Source organism: Dipodascopsis tothii, assembly GCF_038497935.1.
Source record: "Dipodascopsis tothii strain CBS 759.85 unplaced genomic scaffold V1510scaffold_41, whole genome shotgun sequence".
Taxonomy (NCBI): Eukaryota; Fungi; Ascomycota; class Lipomycetes; order Lipomycetales; family Lipomycetaceae; genus Neoaidaea; species Neoaidaea tothii.
This window is the reverse complement of record NW_027118025.1, coordinates 53,521-80,343: the sequence shown is the minus strand read 5'-3', so window position 1 is coordinate 80,343 and position 26,823 is coordinate 53,521. Positions and strand designations below refer to the sequence as shown.

The following is a 26,823-nucleotide window of genomic DNA, read 5'->3' as shown; positions in this document are numbered from 1 at the left end:
GGGCCCCGCCGCCCCGGCCGCCCCCCCCCCCCCCCCCGCCCGCCGGCCCCCCCCGCCGGAGGCTCGTTGCGGCCGTAGCGGCACTGGCGAGCCTCCGGCGGCGACTCCGTCGAGGGTGCGCCCTGCGGGCGGCAGCGGGTGCGCCGCACCGCGTGCGGCTCACGCCGCTGCGGAGGCGCAGGTGGCGGAGCGCGGGCGCCCGTGGGCGGGCCGGGCTGGGCGCGCTTGTGCCGCTCGCGCCTGTCCGGTCGTGCCAGTAGATGCACGAGCGTCCGCGGCGGCCTGTCAGGTGCTGCCCTGGGGCATGTCGTGCGGCTCAACGAGCGCGCGGCACTGTGGCTGTTGCTGTGCCACCCTAGCGGGCGGTGTGGCAGTGCACCCGGCGGCCGTGCCGCAAGCACACCTGCGCCGCCCGCGGGGCGCGAGCCGCATGCCGTGCGGCGCACTAACGCCCACGGCCGCCCGCAGGGCGCACCCTCGACGGAGTCGCCGCCGGAGGTTCGTCGACGCGGCCAAGCGGCACGCACGAGCCTCCGGCGGCGACTCCGTCGAGGGTGCGCCCTGCGGGCGGGGCGGCGAGCCGCACGGCGTGCGGCTCGTGTGAGCCGCACGCCGTGCGGCGCTAGCGGCGCGCGTCCGGGTCGACGCCCGCCCGGCCCAGCAGCTTGAGCGGATCAAAGTCCTTGATCTCAAACTCGAGGAAGCTCTCGTCGTTGTCCTCCACGTAGCGGTCCAGCTCGAGGCGGCGCGGCGCGGGCGCGTTCTCGGGCACGGACTGCAGAAACGACAGGCTCGAGAGGTTGCGGAGGTCGGACGGGCGCATGACGCGCGCGCGCGCCACGGTGTCCTTGACGGACTCGAGCTTGCGCGAAAAGTCGAGGTCGGCGTCGGTGAAGAAGTCGTCGTCGTCGTCGCGGCCGCGCGCCGGCACGTTCTCGGCGGCCGAGTCGGCGAGGGCGACCGGATGCGCGGCCTTGGCCAGAAACGACGACAGCTCGCAGCGCTCCTGCTGGCGCAGCTGGTGCAGGATCTCGGACGCGGACGTGGCGGGGGTGTCGGCGGACGTGCGGTAGCTGGCGAGCTCGAGGTCGCCCTCGAAGTCGGCGTCCCAGCTGGTGGTGACCTCTGGGGCAGCGGCGCGGGCCCGCAGCCGGTCCTTGAGGATGTCTGAGAACGGGGCCGGGGCGGCGCGGGCGGGCACGACAAAGTCGGCGTCCCAGTCGTCCGAGACGTCGTCCGCGTAGCGGCTGTAGTCGGCGGGCGTTCGGCGGGGCGTGGCCGGCGACCGCGGCGACCGCGGCGACCGCGGCGAGACCGGCGACGCCGGCGCGGACGCCATTGTCGGCAGCGCCGGCAGCGTCTGCAGCGCCGGCAGCGTCGGCGGCTGCGACGGCGGCAGCGCCGGCAGCGGCGCATCGCGGCGGCGGCGCGGACTCTCGGGTTTTCGCGGGCTCTCGGCCTTCTTCGGGCTCTCGGGCTTTTTCGGGCTCGTCCGCAGCGACTCGTTCCACAGCTTCACGCGGCGGATGGTGGCGTCCAGGCTGATGCGCGCGTGGTGGCCGCCGTCCGGCCGGCGGCCGGCCAGCCACGGGTGCCGCAGCAGCTTCCTCGCGGACGAGCGCCGCGCGGGGTCCTTCTGGAAGCACTGCATCAGAAAGTCGTGGACGTGCCCCGACAGCTTGTCCGGCAGCGGCGGGTGGGCGTCGTTCACAATGGCAAACATGGCCGGCATCTGCTCCATGTTGTGGTACGGCGGGCGGCCCTCAAGCAGCTCAATGATGGTGCAGCCAACGGACCTGGGTCAGCTCGCTCGGCGGCCACGCACCATATGTCCGAGGCCGCGGTCGCGCCCACAAGCTCGATGATCTCCGGGGCCATCCAGTTGGGCGTGCCCACGACCTGGAAGTCGTCCACGGCGCGCGTGGCCACGCCAAAGTCGGCCAGCTTGACCACGCCGGACTTGTCGGTCAGGATGTTGGCGCCCTTGATGTCGCGGTGGATGACGCCCTCGTCGTGCAGGTACACCAGGCCCTCGAGGACCTGGGCGATGTAGAGCGCGACCAGGGTCTCGGGGAACTTGCCGAAGCGCTTGTAGATGCTCCGCAGCGAGCCGTTCTCGCAGTACTCGAGGATCATGTACAGGCAGTCGTCGTCCTTGACAAACGCGCGGTACTCGACGATGTTGGGGTGCTGGCGTCAGCCAGCTCGCGCGGCGCCGTACCTTGAGGTTCTTGAGCAGGTCGATCTCGGTCTGGGTCAGCGGGCCCGGCACGCACGCACCATTATCGTCTTGACCTCGCTCCGGGGCAGGTCAGCCAGCCGGATCTGCTTGACGGCCACGGTCTCGCCGGTCTCCCAGTTGAGCGCGCGGTAGACGGCGCCGAACGCGCCCTTGCCCAGGCAGTCGCCCAGGGTCTGCGGTCAGCGCGGCCGCCGCCGGCGCACTCACGTAGTTCTCGCCCGGGCCCGCATTGAGCTGGCGGTGCCCGCCGTCGGCGCGGGCGGGGGGGTCGGGCGGCCTCTGGGTCGGCGCGGGCCGGGCGGCCAGGTGCGGCCGCGCGAATCCTTTGAGTGGCATTTCCAAACCGCGCTGGTGTGGCCAGGCTATTTCATCTCCGGACGCGGTGCGGCGTGCGCCAGAGCGGTCGCGGCGCGTCGGGGGGTCGCGCGCCTGGTCTGCTCGTTGGCGTGGCGACCGGGCGGCATCAGAATCGGACAGCTTGGCAATGGCGGGCGGCGCGTCGGGCGCGTGGAACGCTGGGCGCGGGGCGGCAGGCTTGGGCGGACGCACGTGCGGATGGCGGGCGCGGTGTTGTTGTCGGTCTGAATGTTGACGCCCGGTTGGGTGATGGCGAATTCAGGGGGCGCGGGTTCGGCGCGCGGCCGCATCGGGTCAGGGGCGGCGCGGACCAGCAACCGGGGAACGCGCGCCATGTGCGCCGCAGCTAGCACGAAACGGTGCAGCGGGCGAACGTGACGGCCCGTTGGACCTCAGGGGCTCGGAGTTTATTCGCGATCTATGAAAGTATAAGCCGCGCGGCGCGGCCGGGCCGGCCGCGCCGGCCGCGCGCCCGCCGCCGGCCCGTTACGCAAAGTCGGCCTCGGTGATGCGCGACCGCTGGCACAGCGAGTGGAAGATCGAGCCCTCGCGCATGAACAGCGTCTTGGGCGCGTCGAACTCGGCCACGCGGCCGTCGTCCAGCACGAGGATGCGGTCGTACGACAGAATCGTCTTGAGCCGGTGCGCGATGCACAGGATGGTGCAGTGCGCAAACTCGGTCGCGATCGTCTTCTGGATCTTGGCGTCCGTCTGGTAGTCGACCGAGGACGTGGCCTCGTCCAGCACGAGGATCTTGGACTGGCGCACGAGCGCGCGCGCCAGCGCCAGCAGCTGCCGCTCGCCGAGCGAGAAGTTCAGGCCCTCGTCGTCGACGGGCTGGTCCAGCGCGAACTTGCTCCGGAACTGCTCGGCCGCGGCCTTCTCGCCCGACCCCGCCGTCGACGGCCGGCTGTCCATCAGGCCCGACCGCTGCAGCGTGTCCCACAGCTCGAGGTCGGTGTAGTTGTCGAACGGGTCCAGGTTGGACCGGATCGTGCCCCGGAACAGCGCCGGGTCCTGCGGGATGATCGCCAGCTTCGTGCGCAGGTCGTGCAGGCCCAGCGGGGCCGTGTCCACGTCGTCGATCAGCATCCGGCCCGCCGAGATCTCCGCCAGCCGGTACAGCGCCACCATGATCGACGACTTGCCCGCGCCCGTGCGGCCGCAGATGCCCACCTTCTCGCCGCCCTTGATGTCCAGCGAGATGCCCTTGAGCACGTACGGCAGCTCCGGCCGGTACCGCAGAAACACGTCCTCGAACGTGATCTTTCCCGTCTGCGGCCACTCCTTGGGCGGGCACGTCTCCTCGATGTGCAGCGGCGCCTCGGACTCGAGCGCGGTCGCGTAGTAGTGCAGCCGCTCGACCGAGTTCATGTCGTTCTCGACGTCGGCCACCTGCCGCACCATGAACGACATCTGGAACAGGATCGTCATGCAGTACGACAGCACCAGCCCGACCGACGACGGGTTCATGTTCATCTTGCGCGACACCGCCAGCATGCCCGTCACGAAGATCATCATCAGCGCCACCAGCTCGAGCCGGATCGAGAGCCAGCGCTGGTTGGCCATCACCACGAACCCGAACCGGTTCATCTGGTCCGAGTTCTTCTCCATGCGCTCGATGAACCGGTCCTGCTCGCGGTACGCGCGGATCGACGTCATGCCCGTCAGCGTCTCGTTGAAGTGCGCAAACACAAACGAGCGGTTGACGGCGTCCATGCGCTTGACGTCGCGCGCCGACGCGCGGTAGTACGACATGGCGAACACGTACACCGCCGCCAGCGGCACCAGCGCCGCCACAAAGTAGTACATGTACGCCAGGATCAGGATGAACACGCCGCCGACGCTGAACGTGGTGATCAGCACCTGCCGGTACGCGTCGATCAGCGTGTTGTCCATGCTGTCGACGTCCTTGGAGAACCGGTTGAGGATGCGGCCCAGCGGCGACGTGTCGAAGAACGCCATGGGCGACCGCAGCACGCGCTCGACCGCCCGGTTGTTGAGCTTGTAGCTCGCGCTGGCGCCGGCGTTGGTCACCGTGAAGCCGAGCGTGAAGAACATGAGCGCCGAGACGACGCCGAAGGTCACGTACAGCCCGATGTACCAGCCCTTGGTCTTGTGCAGCGTGTCGTTGACCCAGAACGACAGCCAGAGGTTGGTCAGGATCTGCGCTCCCGACGCGCACACCGCGACCAGCAGCACCACCACCACCACGCCCCACGACAGGAAGCCGCCCGCGTCGCGGTAGTAGTCCAGGTACACCTTGGACATCTTGCTGCTGTTGGCCTTCTCCTCCTCGGTCATGAGCTCGCCGGGGCCGCCCGGGCCCTTGCCGGCCGCCTTCTTCTTCTCGGGCGCGGCCGCGGGCTTGACGTCCTCCTCCTCGTCCGCCTCCTCCTCGTCGCCCTGCTGCTGGTACGTCATCAGCTCGGCGAACTTCGGGCACCGCTCCGTGATCTCGTCGACCGTGCCGATCTCCAGGCCGCCCTCGCCGTCCATGAAGATCACGCGGTCCGCGTACGGCAGCACGTGCAGCTGGTGTGTCGCCAGCAGGCGCGTGCGCCCGCCCATGAAGCCGCAGATGCACTCCTGGACCAGGTGCCGGCCCACGTGCGAGTCCACCGCGCTGAGCACGTCGTCCAGCAGGATGATGTCGGCGTCAAAGTACGCCGCACGCGCCAGGCTGATGCGCGACTTCTGCCCGCCCGAGATGTTGATGCCGCGCTCGCCGATCTCGGTCATGTCGCCGGCGGGCAGCGACTCGAGGTCCGGCGTGAGCGCGCAGTCGCGGATCACGCGCTCGTACTTGTCCTGGTCGAACTCGCGGCCGAACAGGATGTTCTCCTTCAGCGTCGTGTTCTGGATCCACGGCTGCGGGCAGTACGCCACCGAGCCGGCCACCGCCAGCTCGCCGTGCGTCCGGCGCATCTCGCCCACGAGCGCCGCCAGGAGCGACGACTTGCCGCTGCCGATGAAGCCGGTCAGCACGACCAGCTCGCCGCGCTTGATGTCCAGGTTGATGTTCTTGAGGCCCTGGAACTTGAGGCCCTTGCTCTGCGGCTCCTCCGGCGTCTTCTCGCGGATCTCATCCTTGCTGGAGCTGTCGGTGTCGACCTCGTGCAGCGTCGTGATGTTCTCCTCGAGGTTCTGCTCGGACCGGCCGAGGCCGGCGTTCTGGACGCTCTCGAGCGTCAGCGTCCGCGACAGCTTGTCGTCCTCGTCCGACACGGCCGCGGGCGCGGCCGGCGCCGGCTCGGCCGCCGGCTTCTTGCCCAGGAGCTTGCCAAAGAAGCCCGGCCCGTCCGCCGTCTTGCCCTTCTTGCCCTTGGGCTCCTCGGCGTCGGCGGCGCCCTCAGCCTCCCACACAAACGAGCCGTCCTTCATCTGGATGGCGTACTTCATGTCGGGCTCGATCGCGATGTCCTCCTGCGACTCCTCCGCCAGCAGCATCTTCTCGATCCGGCCGAACGCGATGTACGCGTCGGCGGACGTCGCCAGGGCCACCGGCAGCAGGATCAGCGGAATCCGCAGCATGTTGAACAGCGTCAGCGACGAAAACACCTTGGCCGCGTTCAGGCTGTGCCCCGACACCGACAGCACGATGAACGAGATCATCGACGAGAAGATGGGCACCGTCACCGAGCACGCAAACAGCGCCGTGCGCAGGATGAGCATGAACTTGACGAGCTTGAGCTCGCGCATGCGGATCGCGGCCAGCTTCTTGACGTACGCGTTCTCCCACGCAAAGAACTTGATGATGCGCATGGACTGCAGGATCTCCTGCATCAGCCGGATGCGCGCGTCCGTGTGGACCATGGTCTTGGTGCGGCGCCTGGCGATTGTCTTGGTGACGACGGCCAGCAGCGGACTCGAGATGAACAGCAGGGCAATGCCGCACAGCGACGACACGCCGATATTGATCAGCAGCAGGATCAGGCAGATGATGATCGGCACCGGCGCGTCGACCAGGTGGCACACAAAGTTGCACGCAAACTCGATGCGGTACGTGTCGGTGCTCATCAAGTTCGTGATCTTGCCGTTGGTGAACTCGACGCGCGCGCGGTTGCTGAGCAGCAGCGACTTGCGGTACAGCGCGTTGATCAGGATCGTCTTGATGTGCGAGCCCGTCTTGTGCGAGTTGTAGAAGTAGTGGTTCTGCGACAGCGACGACGCCATCAGCATCGCCGTCAGGCCGATGATCATGCCCACGCCGCGGCCCATGTTCACGGGCTTGCCCTCGTAGGCGTCCGTCACAAAGTAGATGATGTACCGCGTCAGCTGCGGCGCGCACATCTCGATGATGTCGGTGGCCGTCCGGCAGAACGCCGCAAACCAAAACGTGTAGAACACGGTGTCGTTGACGGCGCGGATGACGACGTGCTTGCCGCCCTTCGCCTTGCGCCTCTCCAGGTTCTCCAGAAACTTGTCGGTCATGTACTTGGCCTTGCGTTCGTCCGCGATCAGGTAGATGTCGTTCTCCTGCAGCGGTCGCTTGTAGCCAGCCTGTCGTCAGCAAACGCCCGATCCGGCCCCTCACCTTCATCAGGCTGTTCATCCACCAGAAGTACGTGCGCGACAGGTAGTTGGCGGTCGCCTCCGGCGTCAGCGTCGGCTTTTCCGGCACCGGGGGCGGGAACAGCTTCGACGCCGGGTTGATGCGCGCCACCGCCCGCGTGAGCAGGCCGTACTTCTTCTCCGGCGCGGCAGCGCCGGCGGCCGTTGGGGGCACCTCAGCAGACTTGGTTTCGGCCATGGTGGCAGCCGTGATCTGGGGCAGGGAGCAGGGATTCCTTAACTCCGTCCTACCAAGCAACAAGCAGCGGGCTGTCTTGTGCGAGTACGCGAACTGAAATCCACCTGGGTGTTCGGATGCAGGTCGGACAGTCCACGGTCGTCCAGGGCTCTTTAAATCAGCGTGCGTGAGGCGTTGGACCGGCTCTCGGACATTAGAACGTGCCGGGGGTACGACGCGGTTTTATGATACTGTCGAGCGAGCAGAGCTCTTGCAGTAAAGTTCCAAAGTTCCATTGCCCCCACCATGTATAAGCTCTAATCCCTTTGACAGATGGAGCGTAGGGCGCGCACGGTAATGGCTGGGCAGCTTCTAATGGGTACCCAACGTGGCCGGGTATAGCAGGCGACCTTCCTGTTTGGGAACAAAGCAGTACGTAATTAAAGCTTATCGGGTAAGGCTGGCGTTCATACTGTCGGTGTACCAGGTGGCCGAAGGCCCGTGTCGGGGGTACCAAGCGACCGGAGGCACGGGCACAATTTTCTGCGAGTGCGGCGCGGGACCCAGCAGCGGTCACACCGCGAGGTACGGCAGCAGGTCTGCACCGAATCCCAATATGGTCGAGTCCGGTAGCCGACTTCCCGTTACGGTAAACCGACCGCACCGCGTTAAAGCTTAACAGCCAGGCGGCCAGTCTCCGCCCGGACTGCCCCCGGCGATATCTGGCCGGCGTACGCAATGACTGATGAGGTCGGTGTACCTTAAGACCGAGGTACCGGCCCCTGTTGTGGTCCCAATACAATACAGCTGTCTAAGCCGCTAGATAATCAGATTGTGCACGGAACCGGCAGCTGGTATTTAAGCCACGCGTCGATCTAGGCCGTCGTATCTCTCGCCGCACGCATTGCGATGGGTCCGTTCTGCACGAGCAGTGAGCAAGGCATGGATCGGGCAGAAGCGTGCAATTTTTTTCGGTAGGGCAGCCCACCCCGGTCTGTCCGCCTAGATAGTTTGGCCATAGCTTTGGCGGCCAGTTTCGCGGATGACGAGCGAGCGCGTCCTCAGCCGCGTCTTTTGCCGGCACGTCCCGTACCTGACCACAAACCTGGGCCGGTGCTCGAGTTTTGCCGGCCGGTTACTGTAGGCCCATTGGGACGCGTCCGATCTGCCAGCCCCGGGGACGGGGCCGATACCGAACATCCGTGCCGAAAACTCCGAGCGCTGGGCTACGCCAGCCGTACGTCCGAAACAACGCCTTGGCCATGCCGCGCACGGTGCCGGATCTCGATACTTTTGATGGCTGCGCCTCAATGTGTCCTTGGCACGGTGGGGCCAGGGAAAGAATTAGTCTACAGGGGCATGATGACGATCGACAGCTCGCAGTGTACAATGTCCCGAAAACAGTGCCGGCAGCTTGCGGCGCGCGCGGCAAAACGTACGGAGCTAAGCCTGCCTGTATTGTTTACTCTATCATCCTGTGGGGCGAGCCGTGAACAGCGTTTAAGCGTTGTATGACGCAAAAGCGACGCGCGTCCTGGGTACAGAGGGGAGAGGTACTCATGCACGGCTAAATTAGTGTGGTTCTTGTGCGGCAGGTCCAAAAAGTGAATCAGCCGGTGCTGGGCTGGCGGCAAAAGAAAAATGAACGGTAGGAGAATCGAACCCCTGTCATTTGCTTGGAAGGCAAATATGATAACCACTACACCAACCGTCCAGGCTATAGTAGAGAGGGCCGTTAGCGTCGCTATGATGGCAGCGAGGTACGCTAGCGGTTACCCTGTGTATAGGTCTATCTTGGCTAGGGTACGCTCGCGGGTGCGTGACTGTCTTTTACAAACTCTATTTCCGGCGTCCTGTACACACATTTCACCATACATTTAACAATTTAACGGCTTTACTATGGGAGAGCAGAGCCCAGTGTCGAATTAACTATACACACACGCAGCGTCGTCCTTTTCTTTTTCTTTTTTTCTCCATCCTTCAATACTTGCATCTCTATCTTTTTGCAACAACAAGAATCCACAATGTCTGAGTCCGCTATTTCTTACGGTATGATCCCTCTTACAATCGACAACTGGCCGCCGTCTGCGAGAACTGCAACCAATTCGAATCAGCTCGCCAGTCGCGCCAACAGTGTCGTCGTTCCTGAACATGTTCTGACTTGTTTCTAGCTGCCCTCATCCTGGCTGACGCCGATGTCGAGATTACCTCGGACAAGCTCCTGGCTCTGACCAAGGCTGCCAACGTTGAGGTTGAGCCTGTATGTACCAGTGGTCGCAACGGCCGACTGTTGTCGAGCCGTTGACGTCCTGTTGTCGAAACTTACTGACCGCTTCCAGATCTGGGCCTCGATCTTCGCCAAGGCCCTTGAGGGCAAGGACGTCAAGGACCTGATCCTGAACGTTGGTGCCGCTGGCTCCGCTCCGGCTGCCGCTGTCGGTGGTGCTGCCGCTGAGGCCGCTGCCGACGCCCCCGCTGAGGAGGAGAAGGTTGAGGAGAAGGAGGAGTCTGACGACGACATGGGTAAGTTTCCTCGCCTGCGAGACGGTCAAGACGATAACTAACGATGCACAGGATTCGGTCTTTTCGACTAAACAATTCCGTTCGGATGTCAAAAAACTCACTTCATGCCTTTTTACACTAGCACATTGTAATTATTACCTTTTGTATTGGTAGAAGCAAAATGTAAAAAAGCAAATGCCTACTACGTGCTTGCCTCTTACTTTTTCTGGTGCTCCGACGTGCGGAAGCCTGTGTAGGACTCTGTTTGGACTGACCGGTGTACGGTGGAAGTGTTCTTCTATTTAGTACTAAATGGTCCAAAACTAGTAGTAACATGCAGTTGTGACTTGTTTGAAGGTGAGGGCTGGTACGAGACCAGAAGGGCCTCACTCGATGCGCTCAAACGAGGTCAGATTGTCTTCGATGGGGGTGGCGGACTCGTCAATCGAAAACGAGTCACTGAAAAGGTCGTCGTTATCCCGGTACAGGTAGAACTGCAGGAAGATGATGGCGTCCTGGAAAACGGTGCCCAACGACCCCAGCAGCCAGGACAAGTTGAGGAGGACGTAGTCCGGGTCAGAAGAGAAGCAGAGGATCTGCAGGGCGTAGGTGAAGTTGCCGATGGTCGAATAGATGAAGAACAGCAGGGCCAGGCCCTTGGTCGACCGCTCGCGGTGGTTCTTCACGATCTGGGGGATACGTGCGGTCAGGTACAGTAGGGCAGAGATGTAGCCCATGACCTGTGGGCCGGCCGCCAGCTTGTGGCCGTCCTGGACGTCGTCCGAGGCCTCCGGGTTGGAGAACAGGTAACCGATGAAGCCCGCGGCGCAGATGAGCACCACCGGCAGACCGTACTTGAGAAACAGCCGGTTGCCTGAGGGGCGCTTCGCGGCCTCAGCCTCGATGAACTCGTCCTCGGCGCTGATCGCGTTGTAGTTGCGCGCCTGGTGCTGGGGGTGGTTTGGCCGACCATGCTCCGCGCCAAAGAGAAGAGCCTGCTCTTCGGCCTCCTGGGCGCGCTGGCTCTCGACCCTGTTGGTCTCGCCCGTGACGTCGTTGATCATCTCGATGGGCCCCAGGCCCCGTAGCGACGATTTGTAGTAGTACCGGTAGTAGACGGCCGAGGCCAGCTCGATCAGGTCCGCGAAGCAGAACCAGACAGCGAGCAGGATCATCTCGCGCAGGAGACCACCCCAGACGGCGCCGACCAGGTTGGCCAGGTCGCCCAGGAACCAGGCGGCCAGAAACGGGATCGAGATGCCCTCGGACGACTTGGTGCGAAACTGCTCGAGGAGCTGGGGCACGAGCAGCACGACCCAACACGCGATCGAGATCGAGCCAAAGATGCCCGAGGCAGCGATGCGGCCTGGCGTGGTCGTGCCCGCGCTGGCAGCCGTCATGGCAGTCACCGAGAGGCCCGGGCTGGCAAGTATGTCTGCTGTCATGTTGGCGTCGGGGATGACCGGGCCTAACGACGAGATCAGGGATGAAGAGGAAAATGTAGAGAGCATGTTGGGCCGGGTGCGAAAGCGCAAATCACAGTCGTGAAGACGTATGGCACGCAGAGCTGGAAATCAAACGATGACAGCGTCCAGAGTCTATGTAGGGTTGAGGAGACGGCGGCAAATGCTGACACAGTCCAGAGAGCCCTGGATCGTGAGTGCTTAGGCATCGGGCAAATGCCGCCCTAACCCAATAGCACAGAATTTTTTTCTGTTTAGTGTGACTCGATGGATATGCCCCCGGCCGCCACCGCAGTGGTGGGCAGCGGGCATAGGTAGGGGTTAGGGCTGCCCTGTCTCTTCCAAACCGCATTAGCGCACCGCACACTTACAGATGCGCGTTGCCCAATTAGGTAATTCTTGGGAGATTTTCGCCGGCTAGGGTTGACATGCGCCGGTGCCACGCGGCGAGAAGCCCTCCCGGGACATGCCAGCCGCACCGAACAGGCAAGACCGCAGTCGCATCGATCCGGGCTCGGAGCGGAGTGTCGGCGGTCACCCAAAGAGACAGGAACCAGTGCGGTTCGGATGGAACAGGTTGCCCGATCGAGCGAACTTTTCTTTTTCTGCTGTCGACGGCGCAAAAGCGTGAAGACCGAGTGAGATGAGGGTATATGAGGACCATATTCCCTCTGCTATTGCTCGACAGCACTGTGTGACGATCGAGCTTGCCATATATTCCCTCGAGACCTGTGAGCAGCTACAAACATGAAAGTCGGAATGCTGAAGATTGCGCTGCTGGCGCTGGCCAGCAGCCAGGTGGTGGCCTCGGGCGTGAACGAGTACGACCTCGAGCGCCGCCAGGTGGTGACTGCGACGCTGCCGGACGGGCAGACTGTGTCGTGGACGGACGGCGCGAGCTCGGGGGCGGCGGCGACGTCGACGGCCGAGGAGGAGACTTCGACGGCCACGGCGACGACCGCGTCGTCGCGGGCGACTGCGGCGACGTCGACCACCGAGGCTGCGACGTCGAGCGAGGCCGTCGAGACGTCGTCGGCTGCGGTCGAGACGTCGAGCGAGGAGCCGACGCCGACGTCGTCGTACGAGCCTGCGACCACGTCGTCGGCCGCGACCACGAGCTCGACGTCGGCGACGACGACGACGTCGTCGTCGGCGTCGCCGTCGTCGACGAGCATCACCGAGACCATCACCCACGGCCTTTCTTCGACCAACAAGAAGGTTGTGGGCGGTGTCGTTGGCGGTGTCGGCGGTGCGATTCTGCTGGCGCTGATCGGAATCTGCTGCGCGCGCCGCCGTGCCCACAAGAAGATGCGTGACGAGAAGGCGTGGATGAGCGAGGCCGCGGCCACGTCGGGCCGCAACACGTCGTACCGCAACACGTCGCCCCCGGGCAGCATGTACGCGGGCGCGGCGTCGTCGCCGCACGGCTCGATCTCGCGCGGCCACGGCTCGACCGCGAACTACAACGAGTCGGGCGTGGGCACTGGAACCGCTGTGGGCGCCGGCGTCGGTGCCGGCGCTGTGGGCGCCGGCATCGGCGCCGTCGCGGCCGGCCGCAACAACACCGTGGCGCCGACGGACAACGTGGCCGCGGGCGCGTACGACCGCCAGCCGGTCAACGTCTTCCGCGACCCCGAGGAGGTCTACGAGGCCGACGACGGGCAGCCGCTGGCCAACACGCAGGCCAGCCAGGTCTCGGAGGGCTACTCGACCCCCCGCGGCAGCGCCAGCCAGGGCTACTCGAACAACCAGAGCGTCTCGGGCCGTGACGGCTACTCGTCGGCCCAGGGCTACTCGACGCCCCGTGGCAGCGCCAGCCAGGGCTACGCGTCGAACGACACGTACTCGACGAGCCAGACCAACCAGGCGTACTCGACGACGGGCAACTACGCCGGCCAGGAGTACGCGGGCACGCAGGGCTCGACGCAGGGCTCGGCCCAGGGCGTCACCGACAACATCAAGGGCTACGTCAACCGGGCGATCAACCGGGAGCCGCCGAGCGTGCAGCGCCAGTAGGGGTGACAAGTGTACGATAGTCCGATAGACGTATTTACGTAACAAAAAAATGTATTGATTGTGATTCGCAAAAGGGGTGGACGTATGCGCCAGGAGCCTGGGACGGGACATGTGCTCGCTTGCGTCGGTACCAGCTCCGCGGCGCGCAACTCCCAACAGCCGGGCGCCACGTCGGCACTACTGCAGCCAGATGCACGCTAGCTCTGACGTACATTAATCTGCAGCGCGCGCGCCGGGTGGCTCAGTGCCCTTTGGGCCAACCTTATTCGGCCCCGGCGCCGAGGTCTCCACTATGGTGCCGGCGCTCGCTGCAACGGTGGACCCAAGCACACGGCCGACTTTACACACGCAACAGACAACATGGCTACCACGATCGGATGGGGAATTGAGGACTGGCTGAGCGCCCAGCGCGCGAGCAGCTCCGAGGAGGGCCTGGCCCGGCTCGTGGCCCACACCGCCGCGTTCGACAAGGACGACACGGCGTGGATCGAGATTGCCGGCGAGACCGAGCTCGCGGCCGCCTGGGCCGAGCTCCAGAAGATTCCCGAGGCCAAGGTACGTCTCGGCCGCACGCGGCCGTGCTGACCCGCAGTCGCTGCCGCTCTACGGCGTGCCGTTCGCGCCCAAGGACAACATCGACGTCCTGCCGTGGCAGACCACCGTGGCCTGCCCGGCCTTCGCCTACCAGCCCACCGAGGACGCCGCGATCGTCAAGATCCTGCGCGCGGCCGGCGCCATCCCGCTCGGCAAGACCAACATGGACCAGTTCGCGACCGGCCTCGTCGGCACGCGCACGCCGTACGGCGCCGTCCCGTCCGCGCTCTCGCCCGCCCACTGCTCCGGCGGCTCGTCCGCCGGCTCGGCCAACGTCGTCAGCAAGGGCCAGGCCCCGTTCTCGCTCGGCACCGACACGGCCGGCTCGGGCCGTGTGCCGGCGATGCACAACAACCTGGTCGGCCTCAAGCCCACGCGCGGCGCGCTGTCGACGACGGGCGTGGTCCCGGCGTGCAAGGACCTGGACTGCGTCTCAATCTTCTCGCTGACGCTGCCCGACGCCCAGCGCGTGTTCAAGCTGGTCGCCCAGTACGACGAGCGCGACTCGTACTCGCGGCCGCTGCCGGCCGTCATGCCGCGCACGTTCGGCCCGACGCCGCGTCTGGCCGTGCCGGACGTGCCCCTGTTCTTCACCGACACCGACCAGGTCGGCAGCCTCTTTGACGAGGCCGTCGCGGCGTTTGCCGGGCTCGGCGTGGAGATCGTCAAGGCCGACTTCACGCCCATGTACAAGCTCGGCGCGTGCCTCTACGAGGGCCCCTGGGTGGCCGAGCGCTACACGGTCGTCCGCCGGGTGATCGAGTCCACGCCCGAGGCCATGGACCCCACCGTGCGCGCGATCATCGCCGGCTCGAAGAAGTTCGACGCGGCGGACGTGTTCGAGTGGGAGCACAAGCGCAAGGACCTCGTGCGCGAGATCGAGGTCAAGTTCGCCAGCTGCGACGGCTTCCTGGTGCCGACGGCGCCCATGTCGCCGACGATCGCCGCCGTCGGCGAGGACCCGTTCACGCTCAACAGCAAGCAGGGCACGTACACCAACTTTGTCAACTACTCGGACTACTCGGCGCTGGCCATTCCCGCGGGCTTCCGGCCCGACGGCATGCCGTTTGGCGTGACGCTGGTCGCGCGCAAGCACTGCGACTACGCGCTGCTGGACCTGGCGACCAAGTTCCTGGCGCCGCAGCGGCGCCGGCTGGGCGCGCTCGCGCGCACGTCGACCGAGGGCGCCGACGCGCTCGTCGAGAGCCTGCTGCCGGCGGCGTAGGGCGCCAACCGAGGCTTAGGTAGCAATACATTCATGGCCGCTCGGCCAGGAGCGTGCACAGCTGGCCCACCATCTGGCCGATGGCGTTGAGCGAGGCCAGCAGCTGCTCGTCGCGTGCGCGCTGGTCGTCCGCGGTCTGGCGGACGAGCGCGGTGAGCTCGGCCAGCCCGGCCGGGCCGTCGTCGGTGCGCGCGCGCTTGGGCGGGCGGTCGTCCGGCGGCCGCGCAGGCGCGAGGTCGTCCGGCGGCGGCGCGTCGCGGCCGTCGTCGGCGGCCGCCAGCGCGCGGAAGACGACCTCCGAGATCGGCGTCATGCTCTTGCTCAGGTGCTGCCGCTGCTCCTTCACCGACAGCTCCCACCAGGCCGGCAGCCGGCGGTCGGCCCGGGCGGCCTCGTAGTCGCGGATCCGCCGGTACGTCATGGTCAGGAACCCGAACTTCTCGTGCAGCGACTTGGCCGTCCGGTTCGCGTTCAGCGCCCGGCGCACAAACACCGCGTGCACGCGCTCGAACAGCGCGTCTGCGGTCTCGGGTCGGCCGTCCGGCCGATCGGACCCGCCCGCGGGCCCGTCGTCGGTGTCGGCGCCGGCGCCGCGCGACGCGTAGCGGCACAGCCGGTACGCCTCGATCAGGTGCAGGATGTCCGAGTCGGTCCAGTTCCGGCCCGCGGACGAGTCCACGATGCGGAACTTGGACGTGAACACCTTGGGCGAGGAGGAGTCCATGGGGAGAGGTTCGCAAGTTGCCCGAAACGGCAGCTCCTCCAGGCGGCCTGGAGCTGCCGAATACGGACGTCACGTGCCGGGCGGCCGCAGCCCGGTCGCGTGCGGGGAGTCACGTGCCGCGCCCCCACGCCGCGGCCGTATAAATCCCGCCGCCGCGCCTGACGGCGCCCAAGATGACCCAGCACCAGAAGCTCTACATCGTGGCCGGCCCGGCCGGCTGCGGCAAGTCGACGGTGGCGACGCAGCTGGCGACCCGGCTGGGCGCGCCGTTCATCGAGGGCGACGAGCTGCACTCGAAGGAGAACGTGGCCAAGATGGACGCCAACGTCCCCCTGACAGACGACGACCGCGATCCGTGGCTGCGCACGTTTGTGCCGCGCGCGCTGGAGGAGATGGACAAGGCCGGCACGGCCGTGGCTGTGGCGACGTGCTCGGCGCTGAAGGCCAAGTACCGCGACATCATCCGCGACTCGGCGCCGGAGGAGCTGGACCTGCAGTTCGTGTTCCTGACGCTGGACATGGAGGCCCTGATGGCGCGGGTCCGCGCGCGCAAGAACCACTACATGAAGGACACGATGGTCGCGTCGCAGCTGGAGATCTGCGAGATCCCGGCGACCGAGCCGGACGCGGTTGTGGTGAACGTCACCAACAAGGACGCGCAGACCGTGGAAGGCCTGGTGCGCGAAGCGCTCGGCGTCTAGCCCCGCCTTAATGCATGTTCCCCCACCCACGTGACCCCCGCGCCCTGGAGCCCACGTGACGCGCCGCGCTCTGTGCGGCGCCTGTGGCGCCCGCTGGCTGCCGGCGCGGCGCGCTGGCCGTGCGCGGAGTGCCGGGCGGCTGCTGCATGGCGCCGCGGAGTGCCGGGCGGCTACGGCGCTGTGCCGGGCGGGCCCCGCGGGGGCGGCTGCCGCGGCCGGCACGAGCCGCACGCCGTGCGGCTCACGGCCCGCGTGCCCCCGCCTTGGCCGGCGCGGCCGCCGCCCGCAGGGCGCACCCTCGACGGAGTCGCCGCCGGAGGCTCGTCCGCCCGCATGGCGCACCCTCGACGGGGTCGCCGCCGGAGGCTCGTCCGCTCGCACGGCCTGTGGGCGGCCCCGCCTCGGTCGTGCAGCGCCGAGCCGCACGCCGCGCGGCTCACAGCCGCCTGCTCGCCAATCTCCCAGCCGCACCTGTACGGCACGTAGCAGTCGCACACCACCGGCCCTGTCTCGGCGAAGCCGCCGCCGCAGGGCGCCCCCGACGGAGTCGCCGCCGGAGGCTCCGCTCGCACGGCCTCGGCGCTCGGACTTGGCGCACAAGCTGAGCCGCACTCCGTGCGGCTTACGCGGAGGCCGCTCGAGCGGCTGCGGACGGCAGCGGTGGCGAGCCGCAGGCCGTGCGGCTCGGCGGCGCTGCGCGGGCATCTGCGCGCGGCGCTCACGTGACGCGCCGCACGCGCTGCGGCGTGTCACGTGCCGGTGGGGCGGTGACTATCGTACCCACTTATCTCGGCCGGCTCGCAACCACCGTTTGCAAAGGACCCGACCAGCCCCGGACCGCAATTACCATGGCGCTCTTCTTCAAGAGCCCGCTCGACATCGAGATCCGGCTCGACGGCGAGGACTCGCGCAAGCACGTCGACGTCCGGCTCGACAAGCGCAAGAAGGAGAAGGTGCCGCTCTATCTCGACGGCGAGTCGCTCAAAGGCACGGTCACGGTGCGCCCCAAGGATGGCCGCCGGCTGGAGCACATCGGCGTGAAGGTCCAGTTCATCGGCACGATCGAGATGTTCTCCGACCGCGGCACGACGTACGACTTCCTCACGCTCGGCCAGGACGTGGCCGCGCCCGGCGAGATCCAGCACCCCGAGACGTACGAGTTCGAGTTCCGCAACATCGAGAAGCAGTTCGAGTCGTACAACGGCATCAACGTGCGGCTGCGGTACTTTGTGCGGGTGACGGTGGGCCGGCGCATGGCGGACGTCATCCGCGAGAAGGACATCTGGGTGTACTCGTACGTGGTGCCGCCGGACACGGTGGCGTCGATCAAGATGGACGTCGGCATCGAGGACTGCCTGCACATCGAGTTCGAGTACAGCAAGTCGCGGTACCACCTCAAGGACGTGATCGTGGGCCGGATCTACTTCCTGCTCGTGCGGCTCAAGATCAAGCACATGGAGCTGTCCATCATCCGCCGCGAGACCACGGGCACGCCGCCGAACCAGTACAACGAGTCCGAGACGCTCGTGCGGTTCGAGATCATGGACGGCGCGCCCGTGCGCGGCGAGACCATCCCCATCCGGCTCTTCCTCGGCGGGTTCGACCTGACGCCCACGTACCGCGACGTCAACAAGAAGTTCTCCACGCGCACGTTCCTGTCGCTCGTGCTCATCGACGAGGACGCCCGGCGCTACTTCAAGCAGAGCGAGATTGTTCTCTACCGCCAGCCCTAGCGGCCCAATTGATTGTGCTATATCCAAAATATCGTACACTACGGCCGCGCGGCCGCGAGGCCCGCGCCGAGCCCGAGCGCGGCGTCCGCCTTGCGCAGGTGCGTGCGCATGTGCCGTAGGAGCTGGTCGTTGCGCACGAAGCCGCGCGAGCACGTCTGGCAGACAAAGCGGCGGTCGCGCTCGTGCGTGCGCACGTGCTTGGCCAGGTTGGACGACTCCGAGAAGGCCTTGCCGCAGCCGGGGTACTTGCACTTGAGCGGCTTGGCGCCGGTGTGCGTGCGGACGTGGACGCTGAGCGCGGTGGACGCGGCGAAGCCGCGGCCGCAGACCTTGCACTTGAACGGCTTGTCGCCCGAGTGGATGCGCATGTGCTGCTCGAGCACGGCCTTCTCGGCGAACGAGTGCCCGCAGAGGCCGCACGTGAACGGCTTGTCGCGCGTGTGCACCTGCAGGTGCCGCGCCAGCTTCTGCCGCTGCCGGAACGACTTGCCGACGACGTGCACGTCGTGGTGGTGGTGCATGCGCCGGCGGTCGTGGCCGGCGTGGTGGTCGTGCGCGTCCGTGTGCGTGTGCGGGTGCGTGTGCGAGAGCGCGCCGTGCGAGTGCTCGTGCGAGTGCGTGGACTCGGCGAGGTAGTCGCCGGGCCGCGGCCGCCGGGGGCACGTCAGCCACCGGCAGTTGTACGTCGACCGCCGGGTGGGGATGTGCGCGGACAGGATGTGCTGCGACAGCTCGTGCGCGGACGCGAAGCACAGCGCGCACGGCGTCTCGTGGTCGTCGATGACCCAGAGGCACTGGTGGTGCTCCTGCCCGTCGACGCCGGTGAGCGCGCTGCCGGCCTCGCGGTGCGCGTGGTCCCGCGGCAGCGGCCGCGGCAGGTGGTCGCCGACGACGTGCGCGACCATGCTCTCGCCGGTGGCGGCGGCGAAGCTGCAGCCGTCCCACTCGCACATGAACGGCGCGGCGGCGCCCGCGGGCGCCGCCCCGGCCGTCAGCGGCGTCATGTGCTGCTCCAGCAGGTGCAGCTCCAGCAGCCGCGGGTCCGTGAACGCGCCCGTGCAGCTGTCCCACCGGCAGAGCGCCGCGTCGGCCGCGGCCGGCGCCGTCTCCATGTGCTCGTGCTTGACGTGGTCCAGCAGCGCGTCCAGCTCGCCCGTGGCCACGTTGCAGCCGCTCCAGTGGCACAGCAGGTTGTCCACGAACGACATATCGTATGCCGGCGCCGGCGTCGGCTCCGGCGCCGGCCGCGGGTGCGGGTGCGCCAGCGCGATGTGCGACGACCGCAGGTGCTCGTCCAGGTCGCCCGGGCTCGCGAACGTAAACCCGCAGTCGCTGCCCCAGTGGCAGTACCCGCCGTCGGGGTCCGGCGCGCACGTCGTGCCGCACGACGGCGGCTCGTCGCAGCACTCGTCCTCCGGGCACGCCGCGCACTCCGGCGCCGGCACCTCCCACGTGCACTGCGCGCACAGCTCGTCGATCTCGCGGCAGCACGAGTCGAAGCTCTCCTCCACCGTCGGCGTGTGCGGCTCGAAGCAGCAGTACGCCCGGCACCCGGCGCCGTGCGCGCACGGCGCCGGCGACGAGCACTCGCTCGAGCACGACGAGTCGGGCGTGATCCCGTCGCTGGTCCTGCTGGTGTCGTCGGCGGCGCCCGCGGGCCCGCCCATGCGTTGGGCCATGCTGCTGCCCATGCCTGCGCCGCTCGCGCGCCCGTCTGGCCCTGTGTTCCTGGCCCTGGCGTCCATGCGCTCTGGGGACCTTGTCGGTGTCGTTGTTGCGATTTGCGTCTCGTCCGGGCCTCCTGCGCCTGGGTGTGCCTGATCTGCCGGGGGAGACGCCGTTTTCTGCTCTGCGGCTTCTCCGCTGCGCCGGCTGCTCTGATAAGCCGCGCTGCCGTTGTGCCGCCGTCGAAGACTTTTGCTCGCCGGCGACCTTGGCGGTTACGAGGTGGGACGGGCCGCCGGGTAAGCCGCACACGGTGCGGCTCACCTTGCCCTGCCGATCCGCCCGCCGTGCCGCCGCCCACTCCGGCCTCGTCCTGGGCCGCTCCGGTGGCCGCCGTCCTGCCGTCCAGGCGTCGAGGTGTGGTGCGCGCCCGTGGCTGCGGGCACAACGGTCACTGGCGCACGCAAGCGCCGGCCCAGCCGACCTGTTGTCGGCGAGCTCTGCGCGCCACTGCGGCCGGCACTTGCCCGCCCGCACGAGCCCGCGCAGGCGGCGCAATTTGCGCAAAACCGCGCAGCCCACGCGGCGGCTGGGGCGTCTGGGCTCAGCGGCTCCCACGATCCGTTGCCGCCGCGCTGCGCGGCCGTTGACGCCGGCCACCACTGCCGAGCTCGGCAACTGGCCGGCCGCTACGCTGACGACCGCGGCCCGGTTTGGGCCGCAGCGCCGGTAATGGCTATTACGCAATTGGTCAAGGGGCATGCATAAAACATGCCGTTGTCCAGCAGCGCGGTACCCCGCGAAGCGCGCGCCGCTGCGGCTCTGCGAGCTCGGCCGCACGACCCGGCCGCCACGGGCCTGGTCGCCATACGGGTGCCGATGGCTGGAGCCTGTGGCCGCCGCACTCCGCGTGCCCGGTCTGCGGCGCTCCGGCGGTGGTCGGCCTGCGGGTGTAGATAGCTCAGGGGCGCGTATCAATTGAGTACCTTGGTGGTCACTGGGATACTTTAGTTTGGGGTACACAAAGAACTCCGGCGTGACTGCTAGCGGGCTCCGGTGCGGCCAGCCGGCGGAGGCCATCCGGGCCTGGCCTCTGCGGCTGGGCCGCGGCGGCCCGCGAGGCTGCGGTTGAGCCGCACCATATGCGGCTCGGCGCCGCACGGCTGGGCCAGTGCCTGCAGCCAGCGCTCGACGGCCCCAGAGGGTCGGTCTCTGGCAGCGACTGCCGAGCTGGCTGCCCGCGGCTGCGCCGCCGGCAGGCAAGTCCACCGGAAGCAGAACGCGCCGCAGTGATGAGCCGCACCTGGTGCGGCGCGCTAGCGTCCTGGTCCACCGGAAGCAGGAGCGCCGCCGCACGTGATGAGCCGCACCTGGTGCGGCGCGCCAGCTGCGTCCTGGTCCACCGGAAGCAGGAGCGCCGCCGCACGTGTTGAGCCGCACCTCGTGCGGCGCGCTAGCTGCGTCCTAGTCCGCGCCGTGCCGCTTAGCTCTGATGTTTGCGCCCTCTAGCTCAGGGTTTGCACTTTGTAGTCCGCAAAACCAGCCGCGGGCGGGCGCGCTATGCAGGATTCTGTGACGCGCGCTCTCGTACATTAGCCGGCGGACCGTGAGGCGCCTGCGCCTTGCGCCCGCGCGCTGCGGCGGGTCCGGCGGTGCGTCCGGCGACGCGTCCGCGCGTGCGGCACGCACGCAGTGCCGAAGGCTACCCGGCGAAGACCGGAGGCTCTGTCCGGCCGCGTCCCGGGCCACGGCGCCGCACAGCGTGCGGCTCGCACGTGACTGCCGGGCCGCGGCTCGTCCAGAGAGCGGCGGACCCTGGCAGGCGGCCGCCGCGCCTGCAGCACCGCCCGACAGCCGCCTGCAGCACCGCCGACACCTGCAGAGACCGCGCGCCCCGGGCGCCCGCAGGCACGCCCAGAAACACCGCCCTCCACTCGCCGCCGAGCGCCAGGTGCCGCCGGAAGTGGGCAGGTTACGTAACCCGTAACCCGTAACCCGCCGACCCCGCCTTACCCGGCTATCACGACTTGTCCCGCCGCCGCCCGCTGCCGCCACCATGGACTCGTGCGGGGGATCAAATCCGCTGCAACAGCTCAAGCAACAGACCGCGCAGGACGCGCCGCGCGCGGCGACCGGCGTGCGGGCCGGCCCCGCTCCGGCGTTCCGCCAGGGCTTGGCCCGCGCAGAAATGGCCGCGCCAGCCGCCGCCGCCGAGTGGGCAACCGACTTCCAGGCGCTGTCGCTGGAGCCGCGGGCAGGCCCGCGCCCGGCAGGTGCGTGGGGCGACGAGTTTGCCGCATTCCTACGATCCGATCCCCGTGCAGCCGGGCCGGCTGCCGGCGCCGTGCCCGGAGCCGCGATGGCGCCGCAGGCCGGGCCGGCTGGATACAGCGCCCGGCTTCCGCCGGCGACCATGCCGCGCATGCCGTTCATGAGCCAGCTGCGGGCAGGCACCGGCCATGCGGCCAGCGATGCCGCGCTGCGGTCCGAGTTTGACCGCGTGGCCGAGCAGATCGCGGCCGAGGCCGCCGCCGAAGAGGCCGCCGAACGGGCCGCCGAAAGGGCCGCCCAGCGCGAGGCGGCAGACCGCGCGGCCGACGACGGGCTCTCGCGCACGGCCGGCCAGATCGTGGACGCAGTCGAGTACGACCTGGACCGGCTCGAGCCCGAGACGTGCGCCAAGTTCCGGCAGAGCTCGTTCATGTCGCTGATGCGGCGCGTGCGCGACCGCGAGGTTGTCGTCGACGGCGACGACATGGTCGAGGCCGCCAGCGGGGCGGCCGTGCGCGACCTGGATCCCACCGGCGCCGCCGCAGCTCCGCCAGCCGGCGCCTCCGCCTCCGCCGCTGCCTCCGCCGCCGCCTCCGCCGACGACTTCACCGGCGAGTCCGTCTACTCCCAGTCCGTCTACGGCTCCTACGCCGCCTACGCCGTCCACGGCGCGTTCCCCTCCGCCGCCGAGACCGGCCGCGCCCGCCGCGCCGCCTGGGAAGAGAGCCTGCATAGCGACACAGAGTAATACATCAGTAGTAGCATACAGCGTGCAGCACCTGCAGCGTGTGGCGGTCCTGCCACTCGGCCAGGATGTCGGCAACCTGCTCGTCCAGATCGTCGGCCTGGACGAGCCGGTCGGCCAGGTCGAGGATCGCGCGGCCGCCCACCAGCGCCTCCTCGGTGTTGTCTTTGATGTCCACGTTGAAGACGTGGACCGGCCGGTTGCACCGCTCGCCGCGATTCAGCAGGTCCTCGCACACGGCGTCGAAGCAGCGCTCCTCGCACGTGAAGACGACGTCGAACATGGCGCTGGTCGAGTCCTGCCAGCGCTCCGGCGCGCGTTTGATGCCGCGGTTGCGGTCGAGCATGGCCAGCAGCCCGTTCGCCGCGTACAGCTTCGGATCCTGGGCGTACAGCTCGGTGTAGATCTGGTCGTACGGCGTGCCGAACGGGTAGATGTTCGGCCGGTCGATGGCCGGTCCGGGCAGGCGCACGGCCGAGCCCGTGCCGAAGGACGACACGTTGTAGCCGGCCTTGGCCAGGACGCGGTGGGCCTCCATCGACCGGTTCTGGTTGGACGCACAGACCGTGCAGAACTTGAGGTCTGGGTCAGCGCCGTCGGGCGCGCGCTTACCGCTCCGCATGGTGTGGTGGCCGGTCGTGGTGCCGTCGGGTGCGTCGGTGCCGTCGTGGCGTTTGTGTGTCGTTGTCTGGCTTAACTACAAAAAGTGCGGCGCAAAAAAACAAGTCGTCCGCTTGGTCAACACCGCACCACAGGGTCCCGCAGTCGCAGCCATCCAGCATCGAATTGCATCCGCACCGGGCGCAGCATCCGGCAGCAGACAGCAGCAGGCCGCCCGCACACGGGCAGCGCAATTGGCAGCCGCGACGGGGCTGCACGGAGCAGGCAACGCAAGCGCAGGCACGGCAGGGTCCGGCCTCGTTTCGGGCACACAAGCGGGTTTGAGCGGCCGCCGGCAGGCCGAGCCATCGAGAGACGTGCAGACCGGCACCGGCCAGGCGCGCACGAGCGAGCACGGGGCCGCAGAGCACGCGGACGCGGCGCAGGACGCAGGAGCGCCAGCAACGCAGGGCGCCCACGAGGCCGACGCCCCGCCGCCGTACACACCGTACCCGCGGCTAAGCGACTACATGGCCGGCACCAAGACCGAGTACGCGGCCGGCGCAGAGCCCGCGCTGGCGGGCGCAGGCGGCGCGCACAACATCATCACGCAGGTGCAGCAGCACGCGGCGTCGATCATCTCGTCGGCGACGGCCGCGGTCGCGCGCGGCGCGCCGGGCGCGCGCTACGACGGCTACGACGAGCACTACGAGCACCACGACCACGGCGGGCTCATCACGCTCGACGTGCGCGGCTACCGGTTCACGATCCCGCGGCACGAGCTCATGTCGCTGCCGGAGAGCGTGCTGCTGGGGCTGTTTCCGAACGGGATCTTCCTGGACGGGCAGGGCAACATGATCAGCAACCTGGCGGGCATGCACGAGGTGGTCGTGGGCGAGTACTCGCCGCGGTGCCTGCAGTACGTCCTGGACGTGTTCCACCGCGCCGAGGCGGACGCGGCCGCGCGCGCGGACGCGTACGACCACGGCGCCGGCGCCAAGCTCTCGGCGACCGTGCACGACCTGTCGGCGATGATCGTGTCGTCGTCGCCGCTGATCGCGTCCGTGCTGGCCATCAAGCCGGCGCTGATCGTGCTGCAGGAGGACCTGGACTACTACATCATCCCGCCGCCGACGATGCCGTACCCCGAGGTCCAGCGCCTCAAGAAGGCCGTGGGCCGCCGGCTGCTGCAGCAGAACGAGATCTTCAAGTCGCTCAAGATCTCGCAGCAGCAGGCGGGCGAGAACGCGGCGGACGAGCCGTCGACGGTGTCGGCCGAGCGCCACCTCGTGGAGATGCTGTGCTCGTCCGGCTTCCAGGCCTCGGACACGTGGGGCTTCCGCGAGCGCGAGCTCAACAAGACCGTCATCAGCTCGCTGGCGCTCGTCCGGCTGCTCGCGACCGACGAGACCGACGCCAAGGACGACAAGGTCCCGCAGATGAACGCCATGGCCCAGAAGCTGCTCATCTTCTGGCGCAAGCCGGCGCGCAAGTGCTGGTGGGACCAGCTCGTCGTGGACGGGCTCGACCAGCCGGACCCGGCGCACGTGGGGCCCGTGCCGGACGACGCCCGCCCGGCGACGGCCGACTCCGCGACCGCGTCCGCGGCCGCGGCGTCGCCCACGCCGTCCACGCCGTCCGCCGGCTCGCACGAGTACGCCGAGCACTCCGCGCCCGCGCGCGACGACCACCACCGGCACTTCAGCCTGCACAAGTACATGCACCCGCACGCCGACGCGCGCGAGCGCGAGCTCGAGGCCCGCCAGCGCCACGCCGCCGAGGACCGCCTGCTCGACCTGGCCGAGCGCCGCGAGCTCCAGGCGCCGTTCGCCGGCCTCGACCGCGTCAAGGTCCACGTCCGCCGCGTGTGGACGCTCGAGCTGTCTGTCATGGGCGTCCGCTGAGCATCGCGAGCTGAACAAAATGATGGTTTATTAAATACAAGAACATTAACCGTAGCTCACGTGGGCGAGAGCCTGTGACCTTCCATTTTCTCTAACCGATGACAACCTTGTCCTCGTCGAAGTCGTACTGAGGGATCTCAAGGTTGAGCGGCGCCGGGCCCTTGCGGATACGGCCCGAGATGTCGTAGTGCGAGCCGTGGCAGGGGCAGAACCAACCGCCAAAGTCGCCCGACTCGCCGATGGGCACACAACCCAGGTGCGTGCACACACCCAGCATGATCAGCCACTCGGGGTTCTTGACGCGCTCGTCGTCCGTCTGGGGGTCTCTAAGGGTCGCGATGTTGACGCTGCGCGCCTCCTCGATCTCGTGGGCCGTGCGGTGACGGATGAACACGGGCTTGCCACGCCACTTGATGACGACGTTCTTGCCCTCGGGGATGGACGCCAGGCCGACCTCGACCTTGGCCAGCGCCAGCACGTCCGCGGACGCGGCCATGTTGGACAGGAAGTCCTGCACGAGCGCCTTGGCGCCGTACGTGGTCACGGCACCAAACGTGCCGACGACGAAGTACGAGAACGCGCGCGACGAGTCGTCGCCCTTGTTCTTCTTGGTGTACTTGGAGAAGTCCGGGACCTTGCAGGTGTCCTCGATGATGGGCGAGCCCGACGCGAAACGAGCGCCTGCCTGTTAGCCGTGCGTCGGCGCGGCGCGCAATTGCTGCTGGGCGGTCGGCCGCAGCCGGTGGTCCGGGGCCGCGCACGGCCGTGCCCGTGGCCGCACGAGGCGGCCACTGCGCGCACGCGGCCGCGGGCTGGCCGCGGCCGCACGAGCCAGCTACCGGCCGCCGGCCGCCGTCCGTGGCCCGCCCGGCCCCTGGCTCCAGCCAACGGCCACCCGACCGCGCAATTCGCAATTCCCTTCACTTACCACACACAGCCGATCGCGGGACCATCGGCAGAGCCGAAGCTCCCAGGCGGGAGGCCAGAACCGACGAGTTTCTTAGCAGAGCCTTGGTGACGGGCATTGTGACGATTGTTTCGAGTCGATGGTTGGATGGAACGTACGGAAAAAAGTTGTAAAAAAAAGGTGAAAAAGTCTAGAGGAATACGATCGCGGCTCATTGGCCGGCCGCCGTGCGATTTTCGTGGTGGTGAGCCCGGATTGTCACCCACATTCGCTAATGTATAGCCTGTGATTGGCCAGAACACGTGCATCGGCACCAGCCACACAGCGCCAGCCTGCATGGCGTCGGGTCCGGCGCCGCTGGGCCGCTGGATCCCGGCGGCCGGCTGGCGGCTGGCCTGGCGGCTGCCTGGCCGCCGCCGGCACCGCGCCTGGCGAGTGTCTC

General features: G+C 67.8%; 14 protein-coding genes and 1 non-coding gene across 15 annotated transcripts; 6 read left to right on the top strand and 9 right to left on the bottom strand.

The window, feature by feature from the left end:
• Window positions 1-620: 620 nt before the first annotated feature.
• On the bottom strand, window positions 621-2,799 carry V1510DRAFT_432105 (kinase-like domain-containing protein; the record flags this gene model as incomplete). The annotated part of the gene is made up of 5 exons (XM_066935469.1): window positions 2,450-2,799; window positions 2,281-2,415; window positions 2,222-2,251; window positions 1,826-2,190; window positions 621-1,796 (listed from the first exon to the last, which is right to left on the bottom strand). Exons 1-5 carry the CDS (start codon window positions 2,576-2,578, stop codon window positions 623-625), a joined length of 1,833 nt encoding a protein of 610 aa, XP_066786831.1. The 5' UTR covers window positions 2,579-2,799.
• A 195-nt stretch (window positions 2,800-2,994) lies between these two features.
• Window positions 2,995-7,606, bottom strand: V1510DRAFT_278646 (P-loop containing nucleoside triphosphate hydrolase protein). The gene is made up of 2 exons (XM_066930619.1): window positions 7,137-7,606; window positions 2,995-7,102 (listed from the first exon to the last, which is right to left on the bottom strand). The coding sequence occupies exons 1-2, from the start codon at window positions 7,350-7,352 to the stop codon at window positions 3,086-3,088; spliced, it is 4,233 nt and encodes a 1,410-aa protein (XP_066786830.1). The 5' UTR covers window positions 7,353-7,606; the 3' UTR covers window positions 2,995-3,085.
• A 1,367-nt stretch (window positions 7,607-8,973) lies between these two features.
• V1510DRAFT_t254 lies at window positions 8,974-9,045 on the bottom strand. The gene has a single exon. It is a non-coding gene; the product is annotated as a tRNA-Gly (tRNA).
• A 171-nt stretch (window positions 9,046-9,216) lies between these two features.
• On the top strand, window positions 9,217-10,180 carry V1510DRAFT_423029 (ribosomal protein P1). Its single transcript, XM_066934889.1, has 4 exons — window positions 9,217-9,380; window positions 9,503-9,591; window positions 9,671-9,854; window positions 9,906-10,180. Exons 1-4 carry the CDS (start codon window positions 9,356-9,358, stop codon window positions 9,923-9,925), a joined length of 318 nt encoding a protein of 105 aa, XP_066786829.1. The 5' UTR covers window positions 9,217-9,355; the 3' UTR covers window positions 9,926-10,180.
• On the bottom strand, window positions 10,104-11,556 carry V1510DRAFT_423027 (PQ loop repeat-domain-containing protein). Its single transcript, XM_066934888.1, has one exon. It carries the CDS (start codon window positions 11,342-11,344, stop codon window positions 10,220-10,222), a length of 1,125 nt encoding a protein of 374 aa, XP_066786828.1. The 5' UTR covers window positions 11,345-11,556; the 3' UTR covers window positions 10,104-10,219.
• A 36-nt stretch (window positions 11,557-11,592) lies between these two features.
• V1510DRAFT_440600 (uncharacterized protein) lies at window positions 11,593-13,384 on the bottom strand (the record flags this gene model as incomplete). Its single annotated transcript, XM_066935614.1, has 1 exon — window positions 11,593-13,384. A coding segment is annotated over one exon (1,554 nt), but the record flags the coding sequence as incomplete, so codon positions are not given.
• Window positions 13,385-13,508: 124 nt separating this feature from the next.
• On the top strand, window positions 13,509-15,195 carry V1510DRAFT_423025 (amidase signature domain-containing protein). The gene is made up of 2 exons (XM_066934887.1): window positions 13,509-13,867; window positions 13,905-15,195. Exons 1-2 carry the CDS (start codon window positions 13,673-13,675, stop codon window positions 15,129-15,131), a joined length of 1,422 nt encoding a protein of 473 aa, XP_066786826.1. The 5' UTR covers window positions 13,509-13,672; the 3' UTR covers window positions 15,132-15,195.
• On the bottom strand, window positions 15,113-15,855 carry V1510DRAFT_432099 (uncharacterized protein; the record flags this gene model as incomplete). The annotated part of the gene is made up of 1 exon (XM_066935468.1): window positions 15,113-15,855. The coding sequence occupies one exon, from the start codon at window positions 15,853-15,855 to the stop codon at window positions 15,163-15,165; it is 693 nt and encodes a 230-aa protein (XP_066786825.1). The 3' UTR covers window positions 15,113-15,162.
• Window positions 15,856-16,026: 171 nt separating this feature from the next.
• On the top strand, window positions 16,027-16,585 carry V1510DRAFT_423022 (P-loop containing nucleoside triphosphate hydrolase protein; the record flags this gene model as incomplete). The annotated part of the gene is made up of 1 exon (XM_066934886.1): window positions 16,027-16,585. A coding segment is annotated over one exon (530 nt), but the record flags the coding sequence as incomplete, so codon positions are not given.
• Window positions 16,586-17,369: 784 nt separating this feature from the next.
• Window positions 17,370-18,366, top strand: V1510DRAFT_423021 (vacuolar protein sorting-associated protein 26-domain-containing protein). Its single transcript, XM_066934885.1, has one exon. It carries the CDS (start codon window positions 17,405-17,407, stop codon window positions 18,287-18,289), a length of 885 nt encoding a protein of 294 aa, XP_066786823.1. The 5' UTR covers window positions 17,370-17,404; the 3' UTR covers window positions 18,290-18,366.
• V1510DRAFT_405017 (uncharacterized protein) lies at window positions 18,328-19,968 on the bottom strand (the record flags this gene model as incomplete). Its single annotated transcript, XM_066932302.1, has 1 exon — window positions 18,328-19,968. The coding sequence occupies one exon, from the start codon at window positions 19,966-19,968 to the stop codon at window positions 18,328-18,330; it is 1,641 nt and encodes a 546-aa protein (XP_066786822.1).
• Window positions 19,969-21,908: 1,940 nt separating this feature from the next.
• On the top strand, window positions 21,909-23,019 carry V1510DRAFT_423016 (uncharacterized protein). Its single transcript, XM_066934884.1, has one exon. It carries the CDS (start codon window positions 22,011-22,013, stop codon window positions 22,971-22,973), a length of 963 nt encoding a protein of 320 aa, XP_066786821.1. The 5' UTR covers window positions 21,909-22,010; the 3' UTR covers window positions 22,974-23,019.
• Window positions 22,958-23,657, bottom strand: V1510DRAFT_383209 (RNA polymerase II subunit A). Its single transcript, XM_066931673.1, has 2 exons — window positions 23,583-23,657; window positions 22,958-23,552 (listed from the first exon to the last, which is right to left on the bottom strand). The coding sequence occupies exons 1-2, from the start codon at window positions 23,590-23,592 to the stop codon at window positions 22,978-22,980; spliced, it is 585 nt and encodes a 194-aa protein (XP_066786820.1). The 5' UTR covers window positions 23,593-23,657; the 3' UTR covers window positions 22,958-22,977.
• V1510DRAFT_423012 (uncharacterized protein) lies at window positions 23,643-25,528 on the top strand. Its single transcript, XM_066934883.1, has one exon. The coding sequence runs from the start codon at window positions 24,101-24,103 to the stop codon at window positions 25,472-25,474; it is 1,374 nt and encodes a 457-aa protein (XP_066786819.1). The 5' UTR covers window positions 23,643-24,100; the 3' UTR covers window positions 25,475-25,528.
• On the bottom strand, window positions 25,486-26,663 carry V1510DRAFT_423010 (Rieske [2Fe-2S] iron-sulfur domain-containing protein). Its single transcript, XM_066934882.1, has 2 exons — window positions 26,403-26,663; window positions 25,486-26,155 (listed from the first exon to the last, which is right to left on the bottom strand). Exons 1-2 carry the CDS (start codon window positions 26,497-26,499, stop codon window positions 25,566-25,568), a joined length of 687 nt encoding a protein of 228 aa, XP_066786818.1. The 5' UTR covers window positions 26,500-26,663; the 3' UTR covers window positions 25,486-25,565.
• Window positions 26,664-26,823: the final 160 nt, after the last annotated feature.